The 26,422-nt window shown below is 40.3% G+C and overlaps 1 protein-coding gene and 1 pseudogene across 8 annotated transcripts; one reads left to right on the top strand and one right to left on the bottom strand.

Moving 5' to 3' along the window:
* The first annotated feature begins 934 nt into the window (after positions 1 to 934).
* On the top strand, positions 935 to 9,745 carry LOC143858017 (pentatricopeptide repeat-containing protein At2g13600 pseudogene; annotated as a pseudogene). Of its 3 annotated transcripts, XR_013238838.1 has the most exons (3): positions 1,046 to 3,936; positions 9,081 to 9,310; positions 9,427 to 9,745. The product of XR_013238838.1 is annotated as a pentatricopeptide repeat-containing protein At2g13600 pseudogene, transcript variant X3 (transcript). The 3 variants fall into 3 exon arrangements; XR_013238836.1 differs by lacking the exons at positions 9,081 to 9,310; positions 9,427 to 9,745 and adding an exon at positions 935 to 1,038 and having other exon boundaries at positions 1,967 to 4,096; XR_013238837.1 differs by lacking the exons at positions 9,081 to 9,310; positions 9,427 to 9,745 and having other exon boundaries at positions 1,046 to 1,865; positions 1,967 to 4,096.
* A 1,083-nt stretch (positions 9,746 to 10,828) lies between these two features.
* LOC143857508 (SAP domain-containing protein) lies at positions 10,829 to 24,590 on the bottom strand. Of its 5 annotated transcripts, none has more exons than XR_013238679.1 (6): positions 24,299 to 24,590; positions 21,216 to 22,458; positions 14,113 to 14,304; positions 13,840 to 13,991; positions 11,187 to 11,713; positions 10,829 to 11,102 (listed from the first exon to the last, which is right to left on the bottom strand). XR_013238679.1 is itself a non-coding variant. In XM_077367941.1 (5 exons), exons 2-5 carry the CDS (start codon positions 22,408 to 22,410, stop codon positions 11,243 to 11,245), a joined length of 2,007 nt encoding a protein of 668 aa, XP_077224056.1. In that variant the 5' UTR covers positions 22,411 to 22,458; positions 24,299 to 24,590; the 3' UTR covers positions 10,829 to 11,242. The 5 variants fall into 5 exon arrangements, 3 of the variants coding, with proteins under 3 accessions (XP_077224056.1, XP_077224054.1, XP_077224057.1); XR_013238678.1 differs by having other exon boundaries at positions 10,829 to 11,107; XM_077367941.1 differs by having other exon boundaries at positions 10,829 to 11,713; positions 14,113 to 14,301.
* Between the last annotated feature and the right edge of the window lie 1,832 nt (positions 24,591 to 26,422).

Below are 26,422 nucleotides of genomic sequence, written 5' to 3' on the forward strand. Positions count from 1 at the left end.
TGGAGTAACTGGTTGTTTCACATATTGTGGATATTTTAGTGTGGAGAATGAAATACATGAAAGAATCAAGAGGATTGTGCTGGGCAAACCCAACCCAATGCAATCAAGTATAAATGGCGGTGAAGAATCAGATTTATTTGGTTATGCAAAGTTGCTCTAGGAAATTCTTATTCTCCAATTTCTGCCCGTTTCTTCCACTGAGAATGAGAAAACAAATTTTACGCCCATATTTAAAATAAGGTGTAAAATTTGTTTCACGCTTAAGGCCCTGTTTGGAGTGCAGGAATTTTCTGAAAATGTTTGTCAATATATATATATATATATATATATATATATATGTTTGGGAGCTTCAATTTATGATGATATCCCTCTAAATAAGCCATGGCCGTATCATTCCCCTCTAAATCGCGGAAAGATAAAAACTTTAAAGAAAAATATTTCCATTGCAATCCAGAACAGGACCTGCCTCAAAATCTCTCAACCCAAATTAAGCTCGTCTAACTATATTTTCCAAGGGGGCGCAGTATCAAGCTTAGGTAGCTTATCTGAGCTAGCCACTATAAATACACCATCTCCCATGTTGTTTGACTCATCCAACCCATTCATTCCATAGAACCTGACATAGATAGGGTGTTCCTAACAAACCATCTCCATAAAATCATCCTAACCGTTCGATCTGTAGAGGCACAAAATGGACTCATTTTCTAGACGTCCATTTTAAACCTCCACAAATCAATGCTTACCTAGGAGATCATTTCTTAGGGACACCCTATCTATGTTAGGTCCTATAAATTTAACATGTGACGTAACCCAAACAATCTCTTGCTCAGATAAGCTATCTGAGAAACCATTTACCAGTTGGCAAAAATATTTAAAATAATAATAACAAAAAGCCGTTGAAGGAGTGTCTTTATCAAAATAAGGTCGTGAGAGCTGATATTTGCTCCCACCCTTTTGTTTTGAATCTTTTCTCTTCTTCTGTTGGGATTCTAGGGTTTTTCCCAGCTCTCATCATCTGATCTGTTGATCGGAGGAACGGTAAAGGTACTTATTTGGCTTCTTTTTGCTCTCTCGAATGTATATATTTAGACACGTATCAACGACTGAAACATCGAATAAAATCAATAAATCATACCCTTAGCAGTATAAAAACTAATAATCTTGAGTACCCATGTTCGTTTTCAAAGATTACATTCCCAATCAGTGCTTTTTTTTGTTTGGGATTTGATGAATTAAAGAGACAGAGTCATAGTATTGGAACGAAGATAATTTTATGTAATTTTAACTAGACATTGTTGTATATGTGATTGATTTTCCTCAGTAATGTGGACTTGAAAATAGGAGGCTTAGATTTAGCATTACTAAATTGTGTAGTCATTTTCCCTTCCACTGATCTTACTAGTGTTGGACACCGTCTTTGTAGTTTGTTTCAAGCATTTCAACATACAAGAAGCAGGCATATCTGCTACTCTTTTAGAATATATGTGCAAGCATGTTTTCATGCATTAGTTTGCAAAAATGTTGTTTCTCATGTTATGGACCAGATTTTTGCACTGAAAGCCTCTTCTATCTTTTTTCATGATCCTCAAATTGAGTTGAATGTCTTCCACTTCCAGACTGCATGTGTTGCATACCACCTGTATGATTGATTGCACTTGAGAAATTTGCACGTGCAGTTTTTAGTTGCACCAATTACCATTAAAAAAATGCAGTTTATAGTTTTGAGATATGTTGCGCGGCATTAAACAAAGTAGCATAATGCGCGTGCGCTTTATGTTTGCATGCTTCTGGGTCAGTTTTTTGTTTGCACTAAGTGACAGATTTTCAGAGATGTTTAAGTATCTGGTTTGCGTATCTTTTGCAGTGTGAGTGGCATGAAACAAAGTACCATGATGATTTGCGTACTTTCTCTATGTTTTTATGCTACTCGGGCTATGAATGAAACCAAATTTTCTTTCTTGTCCAGGGATTGCTATACCTGGTGGTTAAAGTTGTTGGGATGACCCTGTAGGACATGGGTTCTGACTGTGGGATTGCTAGACCCGGTGGTTTATAGTTGTTGGGATGACCCTGTAGGACATGGGTTCTTACTGCTATGAAACAGGGTAGTAAAGAATAGGTCAGTGTTTGTTATGTCAGTGGCTCGGTAGCTGACCATGATGTTTTTTCAGTTAAGATGATCCTTCAGAATTTAGGTTCACTTCTGCACCAGTGCTCCAAGACCAAGGCTTTCAGATGTGGTCTCTTTCTCCATGCCGTTGTCATCAAGATGGGCCTCCAACCAGACATCTTCATCTCCAACCATGTTCTCAACATGTATGCCAAGTGCGACAAAATTGGTGCCGCTCATCAAGTTTTTAATGAGATGGCCGAGAAAAATCTTGTCTCATGGTCAGCTCTGATCTCCGGTTATGACCAGGCCGGCGAGCCTTCAATGGCACTTGACCTCTTCTACCAAATGCAACTCCAGCCTAATGAATTCATCTACTCCAGTGTCATTAGTGCTTGTGCCACCCTCTTTGCTTTGGCCCAGGGCAAACAGGTTCACGCCCATTCCCTAAAATCTGGCTATGAATCCACTTCTTTTGTTTCCAACTCACTTATCTCAATGTACATGAACTGCAAACTTTGTAACGATGCTTTCTCCATCTTTATCGGTGCTTCTGAACCAAATTCTGTCTCTTATAATGCAATGATCACAGGTTTTGCAGAAAACATGCAATTAGGAAGAGGACTAGAGCTATTCAAACTCATGCACCAACGAGGTGTTGTGCCAGATCAGTTTACTTTTGTGGCTGTGTTAGGGATTTGCACTAATATGGAAGATATGCCGAGAGGAGTAGAGCTTCATTGCCAAACAATTAAGCTTGGGCTTGACATGACCCCTTTTGTTGGCAATGTGATCTTAACCATGTACTCAAAGTGCAACTCAATTGAAGAAGCAGAAAAAGCCTTCAAATCAATTGAACAGAAAGACATCATTTCATGGAACACCCTTATTGCTGCTTGTTCTCATTGTGCAGATTATGCAAAGGCTTTGAAATTTTTTGAAGAAATGGGCGAAGGCATTGGCATTAGACCTGATGATTTCACCTTCACCAGTGCTCTGACTGCATGTGCCGGTCTCGCTTCAATCCACTATGGTGGTCAGATTCACTGCCATCTGATTAGAACAAGGCTGGATTTGGATGTCGGAGTTGGCAATGCGCTTGTGAACATGTATGCCAAATGTGGTTGCATTGAATATGCAAGTTTTGTGTTCCAACACATGTCTGATCACAATCTTGTCTCGTGGAATACGATCATAGCGGCATTTGGAAATCATGGTAATGGGAGGAGAGGTGTGGAGATGTTTGAGCGGATGAAGGCAATGGGAATGGTTCCGGATTCTGTTACATTCGTTGGACTTCTAATAGCTTGCAATCATGCAGGGCTAGTGGACGAAGGTCGGGATTACTTTGACTCCATGAATGCAATTTATGGAATTACCCCTGAGATTGAACATTTATCTTGCCTCATCGATCTTTTGGGGCGAGCTGGGAAATTGGAGGAAGCCAAAGCGTATATGAAGGCATTTCCTTTTGGGGATGATCTAGTCGTCTTGGGGAGTTTGCTTTCGTCATGTCGGTTACATGGAGATGTTGTGATTGGAGAATGGGTGGCGAGGCGAATTTTGGAGCTTCGGCCTGAGACAAGCTCGCCATATGTTCTGTTATCAAACTTGTATGCTTCAGATGGGAGATGGGAAGGAGTTGCAGAGGCAAGGAAGATGTTGAAGGGCAGTGGGGTGAAAAAGGTACCTGGGCATAGTTTGATTGAAGTAAAAGGAAATTTTGAGAAATTCACTGTTGGAGATCTTTCGCATTCAAGGGTTGAAGAGATTCTAGAAGTGCTCAGAAGTTTGAGTTTGGCAGTGAGAGATTTTTCATTGTGAATGTTAGTTCATTCTTTTTTTTAATTAAGATAATTATTCTCCTGCATAAAAAAGTAATGAGCCCCTTATATCATAGCTTTGTAACGGTATTACTTATCTCAGAACTAGTTTGCAACTCTGTCTCCGTTTTATGAGTTTAATTTTGTACTGCCTTAAATTTTTAGGAACGAACCTGTGTGTAAACTACAAACCAAAGCTGTGTGTAAACTACTTATACCATCTGTTTGATGCGCATTCTCATCAATGCTATCTAAGCAGGCGTTGCACCACCTCTTGGATTCACCATGGCTGGAATTTCCTTCGATCAGATGTTCCTAACTATTCAATCCGCTTGCTTATGAGGCTCTTATTAACAAATATGGCAAGGGTCTACAGGAGCCCATTGATCAATCACTGCAATTATTGTGCTATCTGTGACTTACTTGACTAGGTGTTCTAGATCAAGGGTCTAGAGCTGATTTTATACATGGAAATTCATGTGTGTGTCAGGTTTAGGGTGGTAAGCGGAGAGGAAACTTGCTTTTGGTTTGATTTTTGGGTAGGAGAGTTGTGTCTATGTCATGCATTTCTGGACCTATTCAGTCTAGTCATCGAGAGAGGGGTAAGAGTCTCTGGCTACTTGGAGAGAGGGTGACGAGGGAGTAGTATGGTCCTTAAAACTTAGAAGGAACCTTAAGGATAACGAGATTGTCAGCCTATCCCATCTTTTGAGTCTCCTAGGATCCCAATCCCAATATTGTTCCCCTTCATCCCATGACCATAGAGTTTTGACCCCATAGCACCACTCGATCATTTTATGGCCACTCTTTCTTCTACAGGTTGTTTCATTGTAACCTAGTGGTTTCCAGAGGGCGAGCCTTGGCGCAACGGTAAGGTTGCTCCATTGTGACCTGGTGGTCACGGGTTCGAGTCACGGAAACAGCCTCTCTGCAAAGTAGGGTTAAGGCTGCGTACATCTAGCCCTCCCCAGACCCCGCAATGGCGGGAGCCTCGTGCACTTGACCGCCCTTTTTTTTTCTTTCTTCTACAGGTTGGCAGGTTAGGAAGGATAAAGAAAAAATTTCTCCAAAATATAGCAATCAGCGGCACCTCCAAGGATCGCAGCTTTTGCATGGACGGTAACCTCCAAGGATCATGGCTTTTGCATGGACCGTAGTCTGTAAAACAATAAGCACATGTGAACGCCTCAAAAGAAGGAAGATGCTCTAGCCAACAATTTGCATCTTCTGCAAAAAGGAAGAAGAATCATTGGATCATGTATTACTCCACTGCCAGTTCTCCTTCAGCCTATCGAGAGCCATCATCAAAAGCTTTGGCATGCACTAGGTTTTCCATAGATTGATCAAAAGGACAATTGTGCACTAGAACAATGGACCATTCAGAAAGATGGGGAGAACACGTTGGGGCCTTGTACCGTCCGCCCTGATTTGGCACATATGGAGAGAGAGAGAGAGAGAGAGAGAGAGAAGAGAAGAGAATATGCGCATTTTTTGAAGAAAAAGAAAAGAGACTTGGCAGAATAATAGTGGAGCTCAATTGTCTATTAATGAATGGTGTGCTGGTGGAGGACAAAGCTCACATCAAAGATCATATCATTGAATTGGAGGCGAGCGCTGAAAGAGAATACTCGGCAAGAAAGTCCCGCAAGGGTGAGATAATGGAGGCCCTACACCGGTTGGAGGCAAATGAAGACATAAACAGATTGTTGGCTGATAATGAGTGTCAGCTGAGAACGGAGCTGCAAGTAGAATATGAAGAGATCATTCGCCGTGAAGAAATTACCTGGACACAAAAATCAAGAGCGCCGTGGTTAAAGGTCGGAGACAAAAACACGAAATTTTTTCACAAGATGGCGAGTTTGATCCAGCGGTGGGTGGGGAAGCCGGCATCCCAACCAGCAGCGGAACCAGCTTGTTAGGAGTAGGGGCGTAAGCAGAGCTAAATGGTTGTGGAGCCGTGTTGAAGCATATTCTTTTTTTTTTGCTGCGTGCGTGGGTTGTTTTTCGATATTTGGTCTTCGCCGCTTTGGGTTGTGGGGCTATTGTTTCCTTGAGGCATGGGCGCAGCAACACAATCAATTGTCTTATTAATTAATGCTGTGCTGGTGGAAGAAAAAACTCGCATCAAAAATCATATCATTGAATTCTACTCTAATCTATACTCCAATCGCTATGAGTGGCGGCCAAAACTTGAGGGTCTGGCTTTCAAACAGATCCCGGCCGACAAAGTGGCGTGGCTGGAACAAGAATTCACTGAAGAAGAACTAGAGGGTGCCCTGTTTTCACTACAAAAGGACAAGGACCCCGCACCCGACGGTTTTCCGATGGCTTTTATTACCAATTTTGGGACCTGTTGGAGGGAGATGTTATGCTATTCTTTAAGGAATTCCACGAGAGGGGGATTATCAATGGGGAGGCAAACACCACCTTCATCACACTCATTCCAAAAAAAGAGGGAGCGGTCGAGCTTAAAGACTTCCGGCCGATCATAGCTTATACAAACTACTGGCGAAAGTTCTGGCACGGCGCATTTGCACATTAATGGGAGAGATAATCTCGAAATTCCAAGGGGCGGTTGTTAAAAAACGTCAAATTTTAGATGGAGTCGTAGTCGCTAACGAGATTCTGGACTCAGTGAAGAGGGACGGTGATTCAAGTATTGTTGCAAGGATGGTTAGAAAAAGCATATGACTGCGTTGATTGGAAGGTGCTTGATTTCATCATGAAGCGCATGGATTTCGGAGCAAATGGAGGTCGTGGATTATGGGGTGCATATCTTCTGCATCGTTTTTTGTGCTGTTTAATGGAAGTCCAGTGGGTTATTTCAGGAGCTCTCGTGGTCTCCGTCAGGGGGATCCTCTCTCACTATACCTTTTCATTGTCGTCATTGAAGCTCTGAGCCTTCTAATATCATCTCGCCACTCCGATCCAATCTCGCACCTGCAATTCGCGGATGACACTTTGTTCTTGAAGCCCGGTGAATCCAATATATTAAATTTACGTCATGTATTCAGATGGTTTGAGATGGCGTCGGGCTTACGGATCAACTTCTTGAAGAGCACAATTGTGGGCATAAATCTCGACCCCCTTAGCATTAATCGCCACGCATCTATTCTGGGTTGTTTGGTGAGTATCCTACCTATCTCTTATTTTGGTCTTCCGTTGGGTTTTGGTATCCCCACAATTCAGCAGTAGGACCTGGTGATCCAGAGACTAGAAAGGAAATTGGCTACATGGAAAAAGAATTATTCATCGTTTGGGGGTTGTATAACGTTGATCAAAGCCGCGCTATCAAACATGCCGGTATACTTCATGTCACTGTACAGAATACCGACGAAAGTAGCATTGCGTATTGAAAAGACCCAGAGAGATTTTTTATGGAAGGGGGGGGGGGGGGGGAGGTTGGCAATAAAAGAACAAAGCACCTCCTCAACTAGGCCAAAGTGTGTAAAATCCAAGTGACGGGGTGGTCTGGGGATTGGTATGATAAAACGACGCAACAGAGCCTTGCTTGGGAAGTGGCTATGGCGGTTCGGGGTGGAAAAGGAAGCACTCTGGCATAATATTCTGGCAGAAAAGTACGGCAGGGGGTGGGGAGATTGGGAATGCCAAGAGCCGGCGAGTGGTAGAGGACCAGCCGCTTGGAGATCCATTTGTTGCTCAAGGGAGCACTTTCAATCTCTGGTACGCTTTAAAGCTGGAAGGGGTGACGAGATACGCTTTTGGGTGGACTTATGGTTGGAGGAGGAACCTTTATGCATCTCCTATCTCAACATCTTCAGATTGGTGTGCGATGGGACTGCGAGAATTGCTGATTATATTGTAAGGACCCAGGGCAACTCATCTATTTTTTGGGACATACGGCTGTGTAGAGACCTTAAGGACGACTAAATTCAGCGTCTGTCACTACTACTTACCCATCTTTCCTCCTAATATCTGTCGGAACACGAACACGACAAATGGATTTGGACACCGGATTGCCAAGGTGGGTTCACCGTTACGTCTTTCTTCTCGAACTTATCCGATGGGATGAGACCTGCATCTCGCCATGGGTACCTCTGGAAACCGCACATTCCTCCCAGAATCTCGGGTTTCGCGTGGACCGTATCTTACGAGTGTATTAACACTTGTGAAAGATTGAAAAAGAGAGGTTTTCAGTTGGCTAGCCGGTGCGTGTTATGCCAAAATAGCGAGGAGACACTGGATCATATGCTCCTCTTGTGTTCCTCCCTATTATTTCGCATTCTGGATGGGGATCTTCAAATTTTTCGGCATGTCATGGGTACTATCCGACAATATCGTGAAGCTGATTCTTAATTGGTATGGTGTTTTTCACTCGCGTTTTGACAACTCCATGTGGTCATCGATACCGCAGCGATTATATGGCACATATGGCTGGAACGAAATAATAGGGTTTTCAATGCAAGAGCCAGATCTTCGTTTCAGATTCTCCTTGATATTAAAATATGCATTATTGCTTGGTCGAAAGCAAAGGAGGGGATCCTGTACTCCAGAAGAAAGTGCATGTGGCTTCCTCACCTCGCTGTATACCACCCCTGGATGGGTGGTTCAAACTTAACTTTGATAGGTCCTCGTTAGGAAATCCGGGGTTGGCCGGAATTGGTGGGGTTTAAGGGACTCTGACGGAAGGGCTATCATGTCTTACTCTGGGCCGGCGGGGGTTTGCAACACTAATGAGGGTGAGGCAAGACCGTTACTGTCTATGATTTAGCCGACACTTCGAATTTATTGCCGACACACGTGTCCTGCCGTGGCCGACACGACATGCGTGTCCACCCGTGTCGACACTCCTTTGGACACTTTTAAATGTACTGCTGTAAGTGTTAGATTTAATTTGGCTGTGTGGACACATTTTTGTGTTGTGTCAAGTGTGGCATTCCGTCTTATTGTTGCATATCATATTTACCTCTTTTATTATTAACTCTTCTTTTAGTATAAACTCTTTTTTAGCTCTTCTTTAACTAATATTTATTGTTGTATCATATATATACTTTCTATTTTAGCCGTGTCCCCATTTCTAAATTTTGGGGGTTCGCCGTGTCCGTGCCGACACGCAACACCCGTGTCCTTGTCCACAAATCATAGTTTACTGTTTGGATTGAAATGGATTAACCAACATGATATAGGGCCAATCATTGTGGAAGGGGACTCGTCCAACGTTATTGCATGGGCCAAGAATCACAGCCCCGGACCATAGAGATTGGCACACGTTTTGGATGAGACTCCGGATCTCATTCGTATTCTCCGCCCCTCGCTGGTAAATATGCGGAGATCGGCCAACGACGTCACGGACGGATTGGCGAAGGGAGGAGTTCACCAGGAAGACACCTTGGTGGTGACTGGTGTGGATAGGATGGTATAACCTTTTTCTTTTGATGCTGTAGCCGGGACATCTTGTCCCTCTTTTTCTGAATGAAATCGTAACCTTTCAAAAAAAAAAATGATTGATCTTATATCATGGGAGAATGACAGGTCTACCTTATCGGCGTACTCCATGGGAGATATCTTGAGGTGTTGGAAAACTATCATCTGGGAAAAGGAATCAAAACTCGAGATAACTTCAAAATGGAAGCCTCCACTGCTTGGAAGTATAAAATTTAATTTTGACGGCAGTTCTATAGGCACTTTGGGGCCAGCCGCCCGGCATTGGTGGTGTTTTCCGCGACAATAACAAGTGAACAATCCATTCTTTCACTGAGTCAATTGGAATATGCCACTCAAACGCGGCGGAAGCTTGAGCTCTACTGTGGGCTTTAAGAAGGTATATCAAAGAGTAGCACAAGCCGTTGATCATCGATGTAGACATTATGGTCTTTCTGTTGGGGATATGAAATCCTTATGGAGAGTCACTATGTAGTCATTGTAACTGCAGTTTACATGTGTGGGATGACTCGTCCTCTTTATGGAAATATGCATTCCACTTACACCATTGATAAAATCTGTATATTCTAAACAAGAGCTGTTTTTATACATCAAATTCTTTCTTTCTTTTTTGGTAACGAAGGGAAGGGTGTCCCGTCTCCACCCCCTTAGGGGGATATGACTTCCCCTACGGATGCGCACAATCACCCGGAAACCACGCACATCGGGTAAGCAAGGGGGGATTGGAGCAAACCCATGACTTTACGCCAAAAAGCCACACCCTTCCCAGTTAACATCAAATTCTTCTATACAACCCTCCTTAACATGTCAGAACTGGTTTTATACACAAGTTCTTAAAACCCTCCCTGCACATACTTGCACCCACATGTTTGGATCATCAAATCATTTATTTACTTTCTTTTTTTGAAAGGTTGTTAGAAGCTTTATTTATGAAAATAGTCCAGGCACAGGAAATAAATCGTAATACAAGACACAATGCACTAAACGTTTCAAATATCTACCGGCTTGGAAAGTTCAAAAAAAAAAAAAAAGAGGGGGAGAGACAATGGTAGAAGAACTACTGCAAATGGAATGGTTAGGACCATCCTATGTAGAAGTATTTTGTGGCACCACCTATCCGCGATGGGGACCAAACAATGAATGGTTTAGAGCATCGGAATAGGTGGGACCCACAATTCTTTTTACCGAGGCCCGACCCCGACCGATCCAATATAAGAACTCAGTCTCTTGATCATGACTGACAAATCAAGTGAGCCAGATATCACAAACACATTGTTACTTCTTTCCATAGCATTCTCGAACCTGACCTGCATGTTACCAAGTTCTAACCAACCTAAATTCCACTAACACTAGATCCGGCAAAACAGAGAAAGTTAAGTTTCCATGTGAATTTCAAGTCCTTCAATCCCAAATTCAAATCTGATTTTTCTGTGCATCGGTTACAATAGTCAGACCACATACAGATCAGATTCCAAGAATAGTTAGTTGCAAGTAAACCCAAACAAGAAAGCCATTCATAACTGTGAACAAACCTGTATTAGTCAGAATCTGAACATCCACATACACTAGGACCTAATTAAAGTCTACTTGAAGGTAAAAATCTAGACCCAAAAGTAATCAACTAAGAAAACAAAAGAGGAAGTTCCCAGTCTTCCAGCCGAAAAGCATTTCATAGGCCAACGATAATAGTGTCCAGTTCGAACCCAACAACCTTGAAACTCACTAAACCGCTGTACAGAAAACCCAAACCGAAGAATGATCCTGATCTGTTCTGCACAAACTCAACCAGATCATTTTCCAGCTACAATTCTAAACCTGCATAGACAATATATAGAAATAGTCTTTCTTACCATCATACTTATCGGCATCCTTACTACTAGACATCCATACTTTCAAGAAGAAAACCTTAGACCTTGGTGTTTCTGCCTTGTGCTGCGAGTTTTGCTGCAACCTGTTCTTCGGAGAGTGGCAGGTAATAGATACGAGGGGTGGTTCGGGTTTTTCTAAAGAGATCATCGAGTGTGACCACAGGCGGGTCTGGTTTTTTCAGTGGTGGTGGTGGTGGTGGTGGGAGAGCAACACGTTCCCTAACTGGAGGTGGGTTGGATATTTGTGGGGGTGGTGGGAGGGGCGGTGGGGGTGGTAGCTGTTGCCTTAGGACATTTTGGCGAGGGGAGGGTTGAGGTTGAATGGGTGGGGCTAAAGGTGTAGTTGGGCTGATGCTGACCGGTACTGGAGACTGTGGAGGAGCTTCGACACGGATTTTCACTTCTTGAGGGTCAACAAACTCAGCTGTTAGAAGTCGTCCACCATTCAGCGGCCATTGCAGATTGTACAAAGCATTTCGAGTTTCTACAGCTTCTTCCATCGACGAGAACTACATAAATCAAGATAAATTCATCAGCATCTATGTCACAGATATCTCAGATACTTGTCAAAATATAGAAATTTTATGGCGACATTTTGTTAAAATGACAAAATCCCAAAATAATCCTGAGAATATATATATATATATATATATATATATATATATATATATATATATATATATATATGAGAATAGAGTTCCTAAGGTGTCACCTCATATAGCTTATATGAGGTGGTGCTCACAAAACATAAAGGGCCCACATTTTTGGGGTGATCCAAACCACTCATTTGAAAGGCCCTTAGATGGATATGGTGCCTACAAAAAATCAGGTCCATAGGATCATCCTAACCCTTTCATTTATGGAGGTTAAAAATGGGCAGATTTATGGAGGTTTATACCCATCCATTTCAACCTCCACAAATGGAAGGGTTAGGATGATCCTGTGAAGTTGATTTTTTGGACACACCCTATCTATGTGAGGGCGTATCAAATGAATGCTTTGGATCATCCAAACAAAGTGGGCCCCTTATGTTTTTTAGCGCCACCTCATATAAGCTATATGAGGTGACACCTTAGGAACTCTCTCTCTCTCTCTCTCTCTCTCTCTCTCTCTCTCTCTATATATATATATATATATATATATAGAGAGAGAGAGAGAGAGAACATTTCCTACACACTTGTGTAGGTAAGTTACCTACACACTACCTTAAAATACAGTGGGGGCCCACATTGTTTGGGTAATCCAAACAATTCATTTGAATGGTCCTCACATAGATAGGGTGTCCACAAAAAATCAGATCCATAGGATCATCCTAACCATTCAAACTAAGGAGGCAAAAAATGGACTAATTTGCGAAGGTTTATACACGTCCATTTTACCTCCACAAATCGTAGGGTTGGGATGATCCTATGGATCTGATTTTTTGTGGACACCCTATCTAGGTGAGGACCATTCAAATGAATTGTTTGGATCACCCAAACAATGTGGGCCCCCACTGTATTTTTGTCCCTATGGAGCTGATTTTTGGTACACGCCCTATCTATGATAAGGCCTTGCAAATGAATGGTTTGGATCACTCCCCAAAATGTGGGACCCATGTGATTGGGCAAGCTAGCTCACCATAAGTTTGGTGAGCTTAACAGTTTCCTCATATATATATATATATATATATATATATATAGCGATATTTTCATTTACCACAATAATATCACGGTACTTTTACGGTATTTTTTAATTTTATATTTTTTCTTAATTTCTATATTTTTAAATAATTTTATTTTTGTAGTTTTTTCCCGATATAAACCCAAAAAAATAAAACAAATTTAATATATCCCGAGGTTTTCCCTTGCCGAGAAATTCCTGATAACAATATTTGTGACTTAGATCAGCATTACGCTTACGCCATTACCTCAACACAAGTCTAATGACTAGGAGTCTAGGACTATCAAATATTGCCTTCCACTGCCATGTGATTTCACAATTCCAGTCCCTCTGCTACTAAACTCATTCTAGACAACTGAACATGGAAAAAATTATGACCGAATGACGATTAAGTTGTCTGCAGACAGATTATAACTACTTACATGAGACTCTTCTAGTAATGTACAAGCTACTAATCTTGATTTCTCGAATATAGACACACATAACAATATTTCGTGTTTCAGGACAGCTCAACATTTCATTGGCCAAGTCTTTCTTTTACTTGCACATCAGATATAGCAGAAGTGAAGATTTCATCAAACCGACGAGTTCTTATGACTGCGACACGAAATTGGGTGACACTCAAAACGAGGCATTATTTGCAAATAATGTTATTTTACGTTGATCTTATCTGCAAATGAAACATTAGGGCCTCTTTGGTAGCCATTAAGTGTATCATCTAGTGATAAATATGAAACCATTATTTTTGCAAATGAGATTGTTTCTTCTCTCATTTGCAAATATTGATTAATAAACTAATATATAACAACTGAATAAACTAATATACAAATAATTTTAGAGGTATCCAAAAAGGCACTAGGTGTCATTGTCATTATTCTCTAATGCTCCAAGAGGAAACTGTAATTATCTACAAAGAATACGAACATTTTGCTCATCCAAGAAGGTTAAGGCTGATGGAAGGAAAAAAACCTACCGTGACATAGCAGTGGGTCTTGATGTGGTCCATCCAGAAATTGCAGACAGTTCCAGTTTTCGCAAGAAGCTCCTGCACCGCTTTCAGAGTAAATGGACGCAAAAAACGATCAATCCTCAGGGAAGTCGTTGCTGTTTTCTGCGATGGTGGAACTGCCAATAGAAAAAGAAAAAAGAATATTATTCAGAAAAATCTTAGTGAGTATTCAGATATAGGAACAACAAAACCATACCATTCCAAAAAAAAAAAAAAAAAATTGGTTAACATGCTTACCAACACGCTCCTTTGGGGTATCTCCACTGAGTACCGAGTCAGACCTGTTGAATATGCGTTTAGGTGTAGATTGAAATGCATCCTTAGGGGTGCTCGAGGGTGTTAAATTAGAGGCTTGTGGTTCGGGAACTTTGAGTGTCTCCGAATTCCAGCGACGTTGCCTCTTTGAAGGCTCGTTGATCCCAACTGCTTCTTGATCAGTGTAAATACAATGAGAGAAGGTTTAAAATTTTATTGATCTCACGAGCCTCGCAATTTATTTGACAATAATAATAAAGAAATTACCTAAAATTTATATTCCTCAGCTTTGATCAAATTAGTAGAAAAGAAAATTTCTAGAAGCAACAAATGCAAAAAAGGAAACATAAAAATCAAAGGTGCAAAAGTGGACCACCATCAAGATGGCCAACTTCCGATCTTTTAGGATAGGCCAGTGAAAGCTTGTCATTCGTGCAGACGGGGTATCAGTTGCACACATGGTCGCCCTTATGCAATGGGGCACTTGGTTGCCAATATCATTAATGAACGGTTATAAGATACCTTGTACAAACCATAAAATTTGTGAATAACACCAGATGAAACTTTTTTTAAGGAAAAATTTTATTCACATAAACAACAACAGCAAGCTATTTTGAGGGCAGAGATTGTCCCACGTACAGAGAATCATTATACACCCAATTCAGTTGACGTTATCTGCAAACCTCCACGGGGCCAATGAATTACCATTCGCCCATGCAATGACATTAGACAAATCACCCTCCACAAGTAACAGCTGACTGCCAAAGTGAGACAAATACAGCCTTACTCCCATGAGGATGCATGCACCTCAGCCTCGTTGCAATCACACCTCCCACTCGTCCGGGGAAAAGCAAGCCTAATCTCACCCTAGTGGATCCATAAAGGGCCCACCAATCTCGGCAGGGCCCGAATTGAATACAACCACCATAGAAGTTAAGCTTCAAGGAGTTAGGCTCCGGCAGCTCTCCTAATCAGCTTTGCAAAGGATATACTTGTTTGTCAAAAAGCAATGTTTATGCTTGAGAATATCTTAAGTGTTGGAACAGCCGATAACCAAACTGTTGACCAAAATGTCGCTGATTAAGACCCCTATCCAAGCTCAAAAAAAAGACCAGACCAAGAAAACACGACGCCCAAATCCCGAGATCTTCAATACAAGGCGTGACGAACACACAATTGAGGTGGGCCCAAGAAGAACAGTCAAGGCATCAATCACCTCATCCTTAAAATGATGACACCACCTCCAAGGCTCCCACCCCAAACAACCCTTCCCTCCAAACTATCATAGCACTTGGTTACCCCAATCCCCTGCTCACACACAATCCCATAGAAGATCGGAAATTCAAGACATACCAAACAATGCCCCAACAGCACATCCTCCCAAGATTTCACTCCATCCCCTTTCACCACAGTAAACCTTGTAAATTGATAAAATATCTCTCTAACACTGCAGACCGTCCTCCAGATGCTCAAGCATCGACCTGTAGCTAACATTTCCCCTCTCACCATTCCCAACCCTCCTCAGGCCTACCCAAAATGATTCTTCTTCAAAGGGAATTGCGTGCTTGACTCAACCTTCATTTTATGGTCCCCACATATCTAAGTGTTGGAATCATCATTTGGCCCCTATTTTTCAGGCATGGCCTATCTAAAGTGGGGATTAAAAAATAAATGGTTTAGAGCATCCATTGATGTGGGCCCTGATGTACTTTTTGGGCCACACGAGCACTGCATGTGCGTTTACCGTATAAAAACTATGATGTATGTATGTACGTGAGAGAGAGAGAGAGAAATTACATGCTGAACGAGCGGACATGCTCGTATTCAGAGTACGACGGAAGTACCACCCTAGATATTCGATCTGACAGCAGCATCTTAAAGTGTGATGCTGTCAGATTAAATATCAAGGGTGGGATGATGAATATGAACATGTCCACTTGTTCATCATATAAAATTTCATGTGTGTGGGTGAGTGGGGGGGGGGGGAGATTTGCTAGGGACCATCGCAGAAGGCATTTTGCAAACTGGCTGTTGCATGAGAGAGCAGCAACATCAGATGAATGAAATGAATGAGACAAAATCTGAGCCTATGTGGCTGCTCTCTCATGTAACAGCCGGTCCATGAAATGCCTTTAGTGATGGTCCCTTATATCTATATATATATATATATATATATATATAGCACGTGCTTAGATAAACTTATCTAGGCACATGCTCAAAAACACATGTGGCCCACATTTTTTGGGGGATCCAAAGCATTCATTTGGAAGGCCCGTCCATGGATAGGGTGTGTACCAAAAATCAGCCCCATAGGATCATCCTAACCCAATCAAAGTTGGAGTGAAAAATGGACAGACACTGTGTGTCCATGTTTCTGCCCATTTTCGCCTCCACAAATGGCAGGGTTAGGATGATCCCATAGGGCTGATTTTTGGTACACACCCTATCCATGGAAGGGCCTTCCAAATGAATGCTTTGGATCCCCCAAAAAATGTGGGCCACATGTGTTTTGAGCCCGTGCTTAGATAAGCTTATCTAAGCACGTGTATATATATATATATATACGGAAAACTGTTTCTGCGCTCGAGTACAAAAAAATCATGTGGGCCCACATTTTTGGGCTGATCCAAAGCATTCATTTGGAAAGCCCTTCCATAGATAGGGTGTGTACCAAAAATCAGATCCTAACCCATCCAAAAGTGGAGAGGAAGATGGACAGACATACTTTGTCCACAAATCTGCCCATTTTTCCCCTCCACAAATGGAAGGGTTAGGATGATCCAATGGAGCTGATTTTTTGTGGACACCCAGGTATGATAGGGCCTTCCAAATGAATGCTTTGGATCACCCCAACAATGTGGGCCCACCCAGTTTGTCCACTCGAGCACAAATAAGGTTATCTGCACTCGAATGCAGGAAACATGGTGTGCCCACATTTTTTGAGTGATCCTAAGCATTGGACCATCTTAGGGTGTCCATTTGTGGGTGAGAAAATGGACAAATATTGTTTGTCCACAAATCTGCCCGTTATGTGAAGGTTAGGTTGATCCAATGGAGCTGAGTTTTGGTACATACCCCATCCATGATGGGGCCTTTCAAATGAATGCTTAGGATCACCCAAAAAATATGGGCCCACCCTTGTTTCCTCGAGCGCAGAGAGAGAGAGAGAGAGAGAGAGATGTATAGATATAATCATATCAAGAAGAATATATTTGACAAGATAAATAATTTTTGTACTTTAAAACTATTTTGGAAACTAATAGAAACAAGAAATAGCACACCAAAAAATAGCAAGAAAAAAAAAAGTATTATACTCGAGTGAAGAAAAACTCTAGATGAATGCATATGCTGACACACTTTTCTTATCGATAGTGTGCTCCTCGCTTGATTTTATGCTCATTGTACTAATTAGATGTATTTCTTCCTTCTCTTATATGATTGTTTGTTAGCTGAAATTTCTTAATTCTTCTTTTAAAGTTTTAAAGTACTTTCATAGTTTAATCATTTAGGACTTTAGAGGAAAATTTTCAAAATAACAATTTTTTTTAAAGTCCACACTAATATACCATACTTCAGGAATAATTGAATAATATACACACGTCAACTAATATACTATACTTCATGATTAATTGAATAATATACGCGAGCTTGGTATCTATTTTGGAAATTAATAGAAACAAGAAATAGCGCATCAAAATCATAGCTAGAACTACAAAAAAAAAAACCCAAAGTTCAACATGTTGCAGTAGGGTTCCTACAGGGAGAATGGAATCTGGTCAAAAGAATAAAACCTTGTTTTTTGTTTCGGCAATAATTCTGAGCTTTCATTTCTAGATAGTTGTCACTCTTTTCTAGCTTGGTCCGGTAACTCCATCAAGAACGTATCTAGATTGGTGAGATGCTCTTCTAGTTGGAATTTAACATGAGCTAAGTTGGGACGTGATACAAGACAAAAGTATCTCTATGGAACAGAGGCACCCATTGTTCGATTATACATGGAAGATGGATCAGATTTTTCCAGTCAACGGAATTTTCTTTCAAAAGGGGGAATATGATGGGGGGGACCATCTACAACAAGAAGGCAGTCAAGAGAAGAACTGTTGATTGAAAGTGTCTTTTTTATTTTATTTTATTTTATTTTATTTGTTGTATTTAGTGTGTTGTAATAGTTAGAGAGTGCCATGTGCCTATCTCTCATTAAAGGAGAGCACCCAAGTAGTTATACCCATCTCTCATCTTCCCTTGCTATATGTCACTTGAATAGTTAGATTCATCTCTCCTCTTCCCTTGCCATGTGATATCCGGGTAGTTAAAGCATCTCAACTCTAATCTTCTCTTGACATGTGTCACCCAAGTAGTTATATCCATCTCTACTCTTCTCTTGCCATATGTCCCCCAAGTAGGAAATACCCATCTCTCACTTTCTCTTAAAAGAGGGTTCTTTGTACATTATTTTGGGAAGAGAAAAAATAGATACTTGATGAATGAATATTGCTTCTCTTGAGTTGGTGTGAGACTTCACTTCTTCATAGGCATGAATCCTTCGAAATCCAAGTGTGAAGTTTGGAACGTGGTGTGATTACAGGTAATTATCTTCCTTCTACTTCCCCTCTTCTCCTTTCTCTCCTCTCCTCCTCCAACTTCATTTTTTATTTCTTTACACATACATGCTACACATGAAGACCCCATCTCCCAAACAATTCAGCCAACTTTTACCTCAAGTCCATCAAATATCAAGGCCAGCCCTTTTCCGTCCCAACTCTCCATGCATCCCTTTCCTTGTAACGCCCTACATCAACATCATACTCGAATGAAGAATAAGTATCGACGAATGCTTATGCTCACACCTCGTAATTGATATTGTGCTTCTCACTTGATTTTATGCACTCTCATTACACTTTTTACTTGTATTTCTTAAATTTATATTCATATCCTTTTCTCATATTACCTTTTGCTATTTGAGATTTCTTAATTTTCTTAGGTTTTAAAATATTCATTTTTAACCATTTAAAGTACAAATAATAAATATCCACACTAGTACTATACGTTACAAATAATTGAATGCTACACATGCATGCTTGGGCACCCACCCACAGGCACATAGCACACACTCTCTATATGCTATCACCCCAATTATTGAATACAATTTTTTTACCTGGCATATGATTAGGCCCTATTCACATAGAACACAACTCTGCAAATGGAAATTTAATGTATTGACAATGAGCACAAGGAACTAATGATGTAAATCTCAAACAAAGAATGCAAATGATACATCCCTGCTCAGGGTATTTTTTTTTCCCAATACAGATAGACAGCATTACTCATCTTGGACTCCCCAAGCATTAAAAAAAGTATGCACCTAAGATTTTCAATTCATTACCTAGGTCAAATGGTGAAACAAGATTGACAAAAAATGCTTGGCTTCGGATGTGCAATGCCTGCAACTATGACTGAGGTTCAAGAAACTCAGGGCGTGACTACCTCACCCAAAACACCCTTAAGCACTCCCAAAAGTCTTCTTACTTTTTCTATTGAAATAGTCCACCAACATGGGAACACTTAAAACATATGGTGTTCATCACACAACCAAAATACTTCCAAAAGTGATAAGCAATGCAATCCCCTAACTTCATGAAGGCTAACAGTCAATAAGAATGTTCTCGGCTATAATTCAGATCAAGGGCACATGTACACACTTTTGCCCAATACACACATGAAACTCTACAAACAATTTTTACGAATACCATATACAAGTACAAATGGGAGTGGGGATTCCACAATCAAAGTAAAAACTAAGACCTCTATCTGTTAAATGGTGCTTCATCCAATCCAATCTACACCTAGCCATGTAGTATACATCTATGTCACAAATATCATTATCCCCTCTCGGGAATTTCTCGGCAAGGGAAAATCTCCAGATATAATTAAATTTTTTATTTTTTCAGGTATATATCGGGGAAAATGATAACATAAAATTATTTAAAAATATAAGTAAGAAAAGATTAAAAAATTATATTGTTAAAATATCGTGATATTATCGCGATAAATGAAAATATTGCTGTATGTTTTAAATTCTCACGATTATATCGGCATTTTGTCGTTTTATCAAAATATCACGATAAAATCGCTATATTTTGAAAATATCGGAGATATTTGTGACATAGGTATACATGTATATTTTGCATATCAAAAGAAATAGGGGTCCTAATTCTTTACCAAAGGTGCAAGTATAAGGTACTCTTCAGGGTCTCAGGTTGATTGAGAGCAGAGATTTGGATAGCTTAATTGTGGAAGGTGACTCTATCAATGTCATAAAATGGTTGGATGATAGTCAATTAGTCACCCTCGCCCGTGGAGATTTGCGAGGAGATCTTGGATTGGGTGTCGGATTATGATGTATCCTTCCATCATCATGTTATTGTCAGGAAATATCGAAGCTGATAGACTTGCTAGAGCGGAAGCTCAAAGGGAGAGCCTGGAGATATTTGACGTCCTCCTCCTGAGGGGGATTTTTGTATTTTATATCGCTTTATCCCTACTCCAAACAACAGAAGTTTTATTGATAGTCTCTCACTAGATTATCACATCAGACAAAAGACCATACAATACCCATAACAAACAAGATGACCACAGAAGTAGTGACTTCCAAGATAAGCACGCTCTGTACATTTGTTGTTATATTCCACTGGATTATACTCAACTCAACTAAGCCTTTGTCCCAAACTAGTTGATGTCGGATTTCACTAGATTATAGAGGTCTTCTTTTCTTTTTTTTCGGGGGGGGGGGGGGGGGTGGTAATATAGATATACACACACGCAAGCACCGCGCGCACACACACACACAGAGAGAGAGAGAGAGTTCACAACATAATAGAGTTGAAGATTTTCACATGAAGCATGAACGAGTAGCAGCAAAAGATGATGAAGATAGTAGTTCTCACTTCTCAGAAATGTAAGGAAATATACCATTAAAAAAAAAAAGGAACGGGCAAGGAAATATGGAGAATGTAGTAGTAGGGGGAGAAAATGCATGCAAAAGTAATAAAGATGAGGAAAAGATAAATACGGAATAAAAACACTACCTTCAAGCTTTCTTTTCTCAGACGAAATCGCCAGATTGTTATTCTTTTCAGCAAGATTATCCTTCTTATCAGGAGAGAAGTCAGCTACCATAGCATCAACAGGACTTTCCTCTTTTTCCTCTTTTACAACATGCAGTTCGGTGAGCTCAATCCTATCTACAGCTTCATCGGAATTATGATTGGGATTGATTTGCTTACTATCCAAAACATCCTCCTCCGGAGACTCTTCCCCAGAACTCCGGTCTAAATTTAATTTTTCTGAAGAACCCCCATCCGCACTATCATTTTTCTTGATAAGGCCCACATTTGCAGCACTGGTTTCATTTATCTCTTCCATTGAGCCCTGGGTCCCACCTGGCTCTTGATCATCCAATGAACGTAAATCGCCACCAATAGTAGGAACATCACTGGATGATGGGTGCACCATCTCTGGCTTAACAACATCTAGTTCTAAATGGAAATTATCAGCATTCAAATTATCCTTTAGTTCATTCTTTTCATTAATTGACACAGAATCAGTAGAAATAGACTCACACTTTACTTGAAACCCTAAAACAGGGCTGACCTCAGATACCTGGTTATTCGGTTCAGACATGTTGAGCTTGACATCTTCGAGTGTAGGCTTTGGATTCTCATCCTCTACCTGAGATTCATCATTGTTCGACTTTTGGTCCCCACTGTATTCTAACTCGGTTAGTATACTCTGGTTATCGGTTGCACTGTTTTCCACGGGAACAGTACGGACGGCCTCTTCAACAACACAATCAGTGTTAACACCCTCCACAACTCCATCTGTACCCAAAATACCCTTTGATTCCCCATCCTGAACACTGAACCCTAGACCAGTCTCGGCAGTGCTATCATCAATGTCAACCATGGTGGTGTCGTCATCTACCTGCTCCTTTCTATTCACTACGACCTCTGTAGCATTTTCTACCATTTGGATTCCAATTGGATTTGCCTTTCCATCATCACAATTGACCTGGTGAACAGGATCGGGCTTGAACCCATTGCCCAATTCGCCATCACCAGATTGAGATTCTATCTCATTCTGTATGGCTTCATCCAATCGCCTTATCAAATCCTCCTTCAGACCCTTGGTGATCAGTTTCCGCCTCTTTAGCTCCTCCTTCAATTCTGTTACTTTCCATTGATCAATGGGTCGGTTGTCGAGCACAGGATACTGTGAGGACATCTTTCCTACTTGTCTAACCAAGCCAGATTCCTCTTCAGTCTTTACGACCTAATCATCAAAATAAATCAGATTCAAATAAAAACCAATTAACAATCCATGGGATACACAAAGGAGAGTTCAATAAATGATCAACAAATCAAAACACGCCTGCTAAGAACACCTTCATCAAACCATGTCATAAAGATCAGTTTGAAACTAAGAAACCATGACAATACAAATATTCATGAAGCAAGAATTGCATGTAACTGTGAACTGAGCCCAAACAAAAACGTTAACAAAACATAAAAATCAAAACTCATGAACATTTTAATCAAAAATATGAAATGCAAGAAAAATAAAAATAAAAAAATTGTTGTGAGATTTAAGAGGATGTAGAAAGAAACGAAACCCCTATTAACAAATTAAAGTTAAAAATTGAACCCAAAGGAGAAACTAAGAAAGTGAAATATCGAGGGATCAAAATATATACAACCAGGTAGAAATAACAAAACAAAACCCAAAAAGAATGAATTCTGTACAAAAACAATTTTTAATCAGATTAATTTGTTAAATTGTCAATAATAAAAACTACCCAACTGCATGAACCTATTAGCAATAACTACTAGTGCAGAAAACAATACATAAGAACAAGCAATAAATATGTAGAAAAAAACAATCAGAGCTTCATTAAGAAGTAAATGAATGAACCAGAAATCCGACTCCCATGAAGCCAGATACTTGACAAAATCATTAAGAAGCCCAAAAGAAGTGTACAGCACAGAAAACAACAGAAACGTAAAAAGAATATAACACCACAAAATAGAAAGGGCGGCCCAGTGCACGAGGCTCCCGCCATTGCGGGGTATGGGGAGGGCTATATGTACGCAGCCGTACCCCTGCTTTGCAGAGAGGCTAGTTAACCACAGAGAGTCGCAAAGGAATCATGAAGATTTGTGATGTAAGAAAAAATACATTTTATAAAGATATTTGTGATGTAAACATAACCCACATGGACATAAAAAAACAAGAGAATGCCCAATTTCCACAAATAGAATAATGTCACAAAAACATCAAGAAGCCAATGAAATCTGACAGAAGACTAGAATGTCAATGCATCACACAGAACAACTGAGATTAGGGCCTATTTGGATGCCACAAAAATTGGTCATTATTTACAAATAAGATAATTTTAACTTACTTTTACTCGCAAATAGTACATTAAGGTCCATTTGGAATCCATTAACTATATCATTTATAAAACTACTATAATCTTTATTTGCAAATAATCATACTTAACTTCAAAATCATTTGCATATAAGATTATATGAAAATCATTTGCATATAAGATTATATGCAAATCAATTTGATATAGTATCCAAAGAGGCCCTTGAATGCCCCCAAAATTGATCCTTATTTCCAAATAAGATTATTTATAACTTTCTCTTATTTGCAAATTGCACATTAAGGTCTACTTGGAATTCATTAACATCATTTCTAAGACAATAATCGTTGCTGCAAATATCATATTTAACTTCAAAACCATTTGGAATTAATGTTATAAGCAAATATTTTTGGGAAATGATATAGTTTGGGGAATATATCGAAAACCATATTTTGATTTTTTCACTAACTCATCTTGTCTTTTAGGATTTAAAGAGCTGTTAAAAGATTATTACATTTCTCAGAAATCTCTCCTGAGCCAATTAAAAAAGAAAAGACAGCTGGGTTTGTGCAAATATCAAAATAGGGTTGTGCTGATAACATTTCCCATATTTTTTTTAGAGGTATCCAAAAACACCCCAATTTATACTCCAGAACCCACATTCTACAATCCTGCAACCAAAACAAGAAATAAAAAACAAAACCCACAAAAAAAAAAGGTCGTGAAATAAAAGAAGAGAGGAAAAACCTTATATTAGCTCAGAGATTACAGCACAGAAGATCGATTTCCTCAAGAGGAAGCAAGACGCAAAACCCTAATTTAAGAACAGAAAACACCCATTAGAAACAAAAAATCAAAACCCATATAAAAACACGGCCATTAGATCACCAAACAAGACTAAACACCAAAGATCAAAGATCTCCCTTCGTTTAGTCTCTTTCCCTGAAAAATTGGAGAAAAAATAAGGTAAAAAAAAAAAAAAAACAGAGAGAATGAAAAGAGATAGCCTCTTTAGGGTTTCATACGAGAGGGAGAGTAATGAGATGTGAGACCTTCTTTGTAATAAAGTAAGACAAATCAAAGTGGGCCCACTTTAATGGATCTGAACCGTTCATCCAATAACAGGCCTTTGGATTTCGAATGGCCTGATCTTATCAATTCATAAATCATAACATCTAATAATAGGATCCCATTCTAATAAAAATGTGGCTCGGCCACTATGGCTAGGGCTGCAACTCGGGTCGGGCGGGTCGGGTTTTGGAGAACCTAACCCTACCCGAGAAATATCTCAGGTCGGGTCGGGTTTTTTTTCGGAAAACCCACGATTCCCAAACCTGGCCCTACCCATGATAAATCTCGGGTCGGGTCGGGTCGGGTTTTTTCACGTTGACGCAATTTTTTAAGGAAAACTCTTGTTTGGCAAAGCAACTCAACTCATAGAAGCAGAAATTACACTCACATTACACTTGAATCAAACAATGATGTAATTACACTCACATTACACTTGAATCAAACAATGCTGTAATCAAACAATGTTGTAATTACAATCAAACAATGCTGAATCAAACACTTGAATCAGCTCAACTCATAGAAGCAGAAATTACACTCACATACTATAACAGTGGGTGCGTGGGTTTTCACTTTTAACTTTTAACTAACAATAGAAAAAAAAAAAAGTACATACTATAACTTATGTAACTCGAGTCGGGCCCCTTCAAACCCGGCTCGACCCGAGATTCATGCGGGCTTTTGGATGCTCAACCCGGCTCGACCCGAAACCCATGAAACCTGAACCCAACCCAGGTTATTTTCGGGTCGGGTCGATGCGGGTCAGGTTTTACCCGGCTCGAGTTGCAGCCCTAACTATGGCATAGGGCCATGGGGGTCCCTCCTTTGACTAATTTGAACCGTCCATCTAAATGGCCTTGGTTTAGATCTTCTATGGCCCAAAAATCACACCGATCATGCAATCCCAAGATCCAATAATGTGCATTTTTAGTAGTTGAGTATGAACCATTTGCTATACATAGCTTAGAGGGAGGTCCTACTTCTCATGGTTGAGATGTCGATCTAGCCCTCCTCACATCCCGCAATGGCGGGAGCCTCGTGCACTGTGCCACCCTTTTTTTATACTTTTATGTGTGTGTGTGTGTGGGGGGGGGGGGGGGGGTGTTATTCTGAATGGAGATAGCTTCCCCGTGGTGTCGGCTCCTGATCCTTGGAAATTGGCTGTGTTTGGTTGCCCCAAATCTCGGCAGCTGTCGGGATTTTGAAGAAATTTTAAATGTCATTCCTTGTTTGGTTGTCATTTATAAAATGAGATCTGAGAAGACTCTTTGACATGTTAGATAATTATTGCATGCATATTGAGGTTGAATTCATGTCCCCTTTTATAGCTTTCAAACCAAAATCCCCCGTATCAGTGGAATTTTGCTTGAGAAATCTTGGGAATAATGTTTTTTCTCTCTTTCTCTCTCTGTCTATATTGTTAACGGATAAATTATATGAAAAAAGGCCACATAAACATGTAAAGGTGGTACAAGAGAAGTACCACACTTGATATTTGGTCCAACGGCAGCTCCTTAAAAAGTGAGTTGTTGGATCAAATATCAGGGATGAGCATGTGTTTACACGGCACTGCATCATATAATTTCTCTTATTAATGACACCTCCTACTTATTCCCCTATTTGAACCTATGTCTGACAACCAAACACTTCAAGGCAATTCTACGCAAATCCAATGCTTGTATCCTCCTTGTTGCCACTACTCTCCGAGTCTATTCCGTACGCATCCAAACTTACCCGGTGTGTTTGGTTGCCCAAAAGCGAGGATATTTTAGGGGTTTTACTTTGCATTTTGGTGCCATGTCA

The sequence above is a fragment of the Tasmannia lanceolata genome, unplaced genomic scaffold, assembly GCF_043159265.1.
Source record: "Tasmannia lanceolata isolate RefF3 unplaced genomic scaffold, GAP_Taslan_0.1 ptg000025l, whole genome shotgun sequence".
Lineage (NCBI taxonomy): Eukaryota > Viridiplantae > Streptophyta > Magnoliopsida > Canellales > Winteraceae > Tasmannia > Tasmannia lanceolata.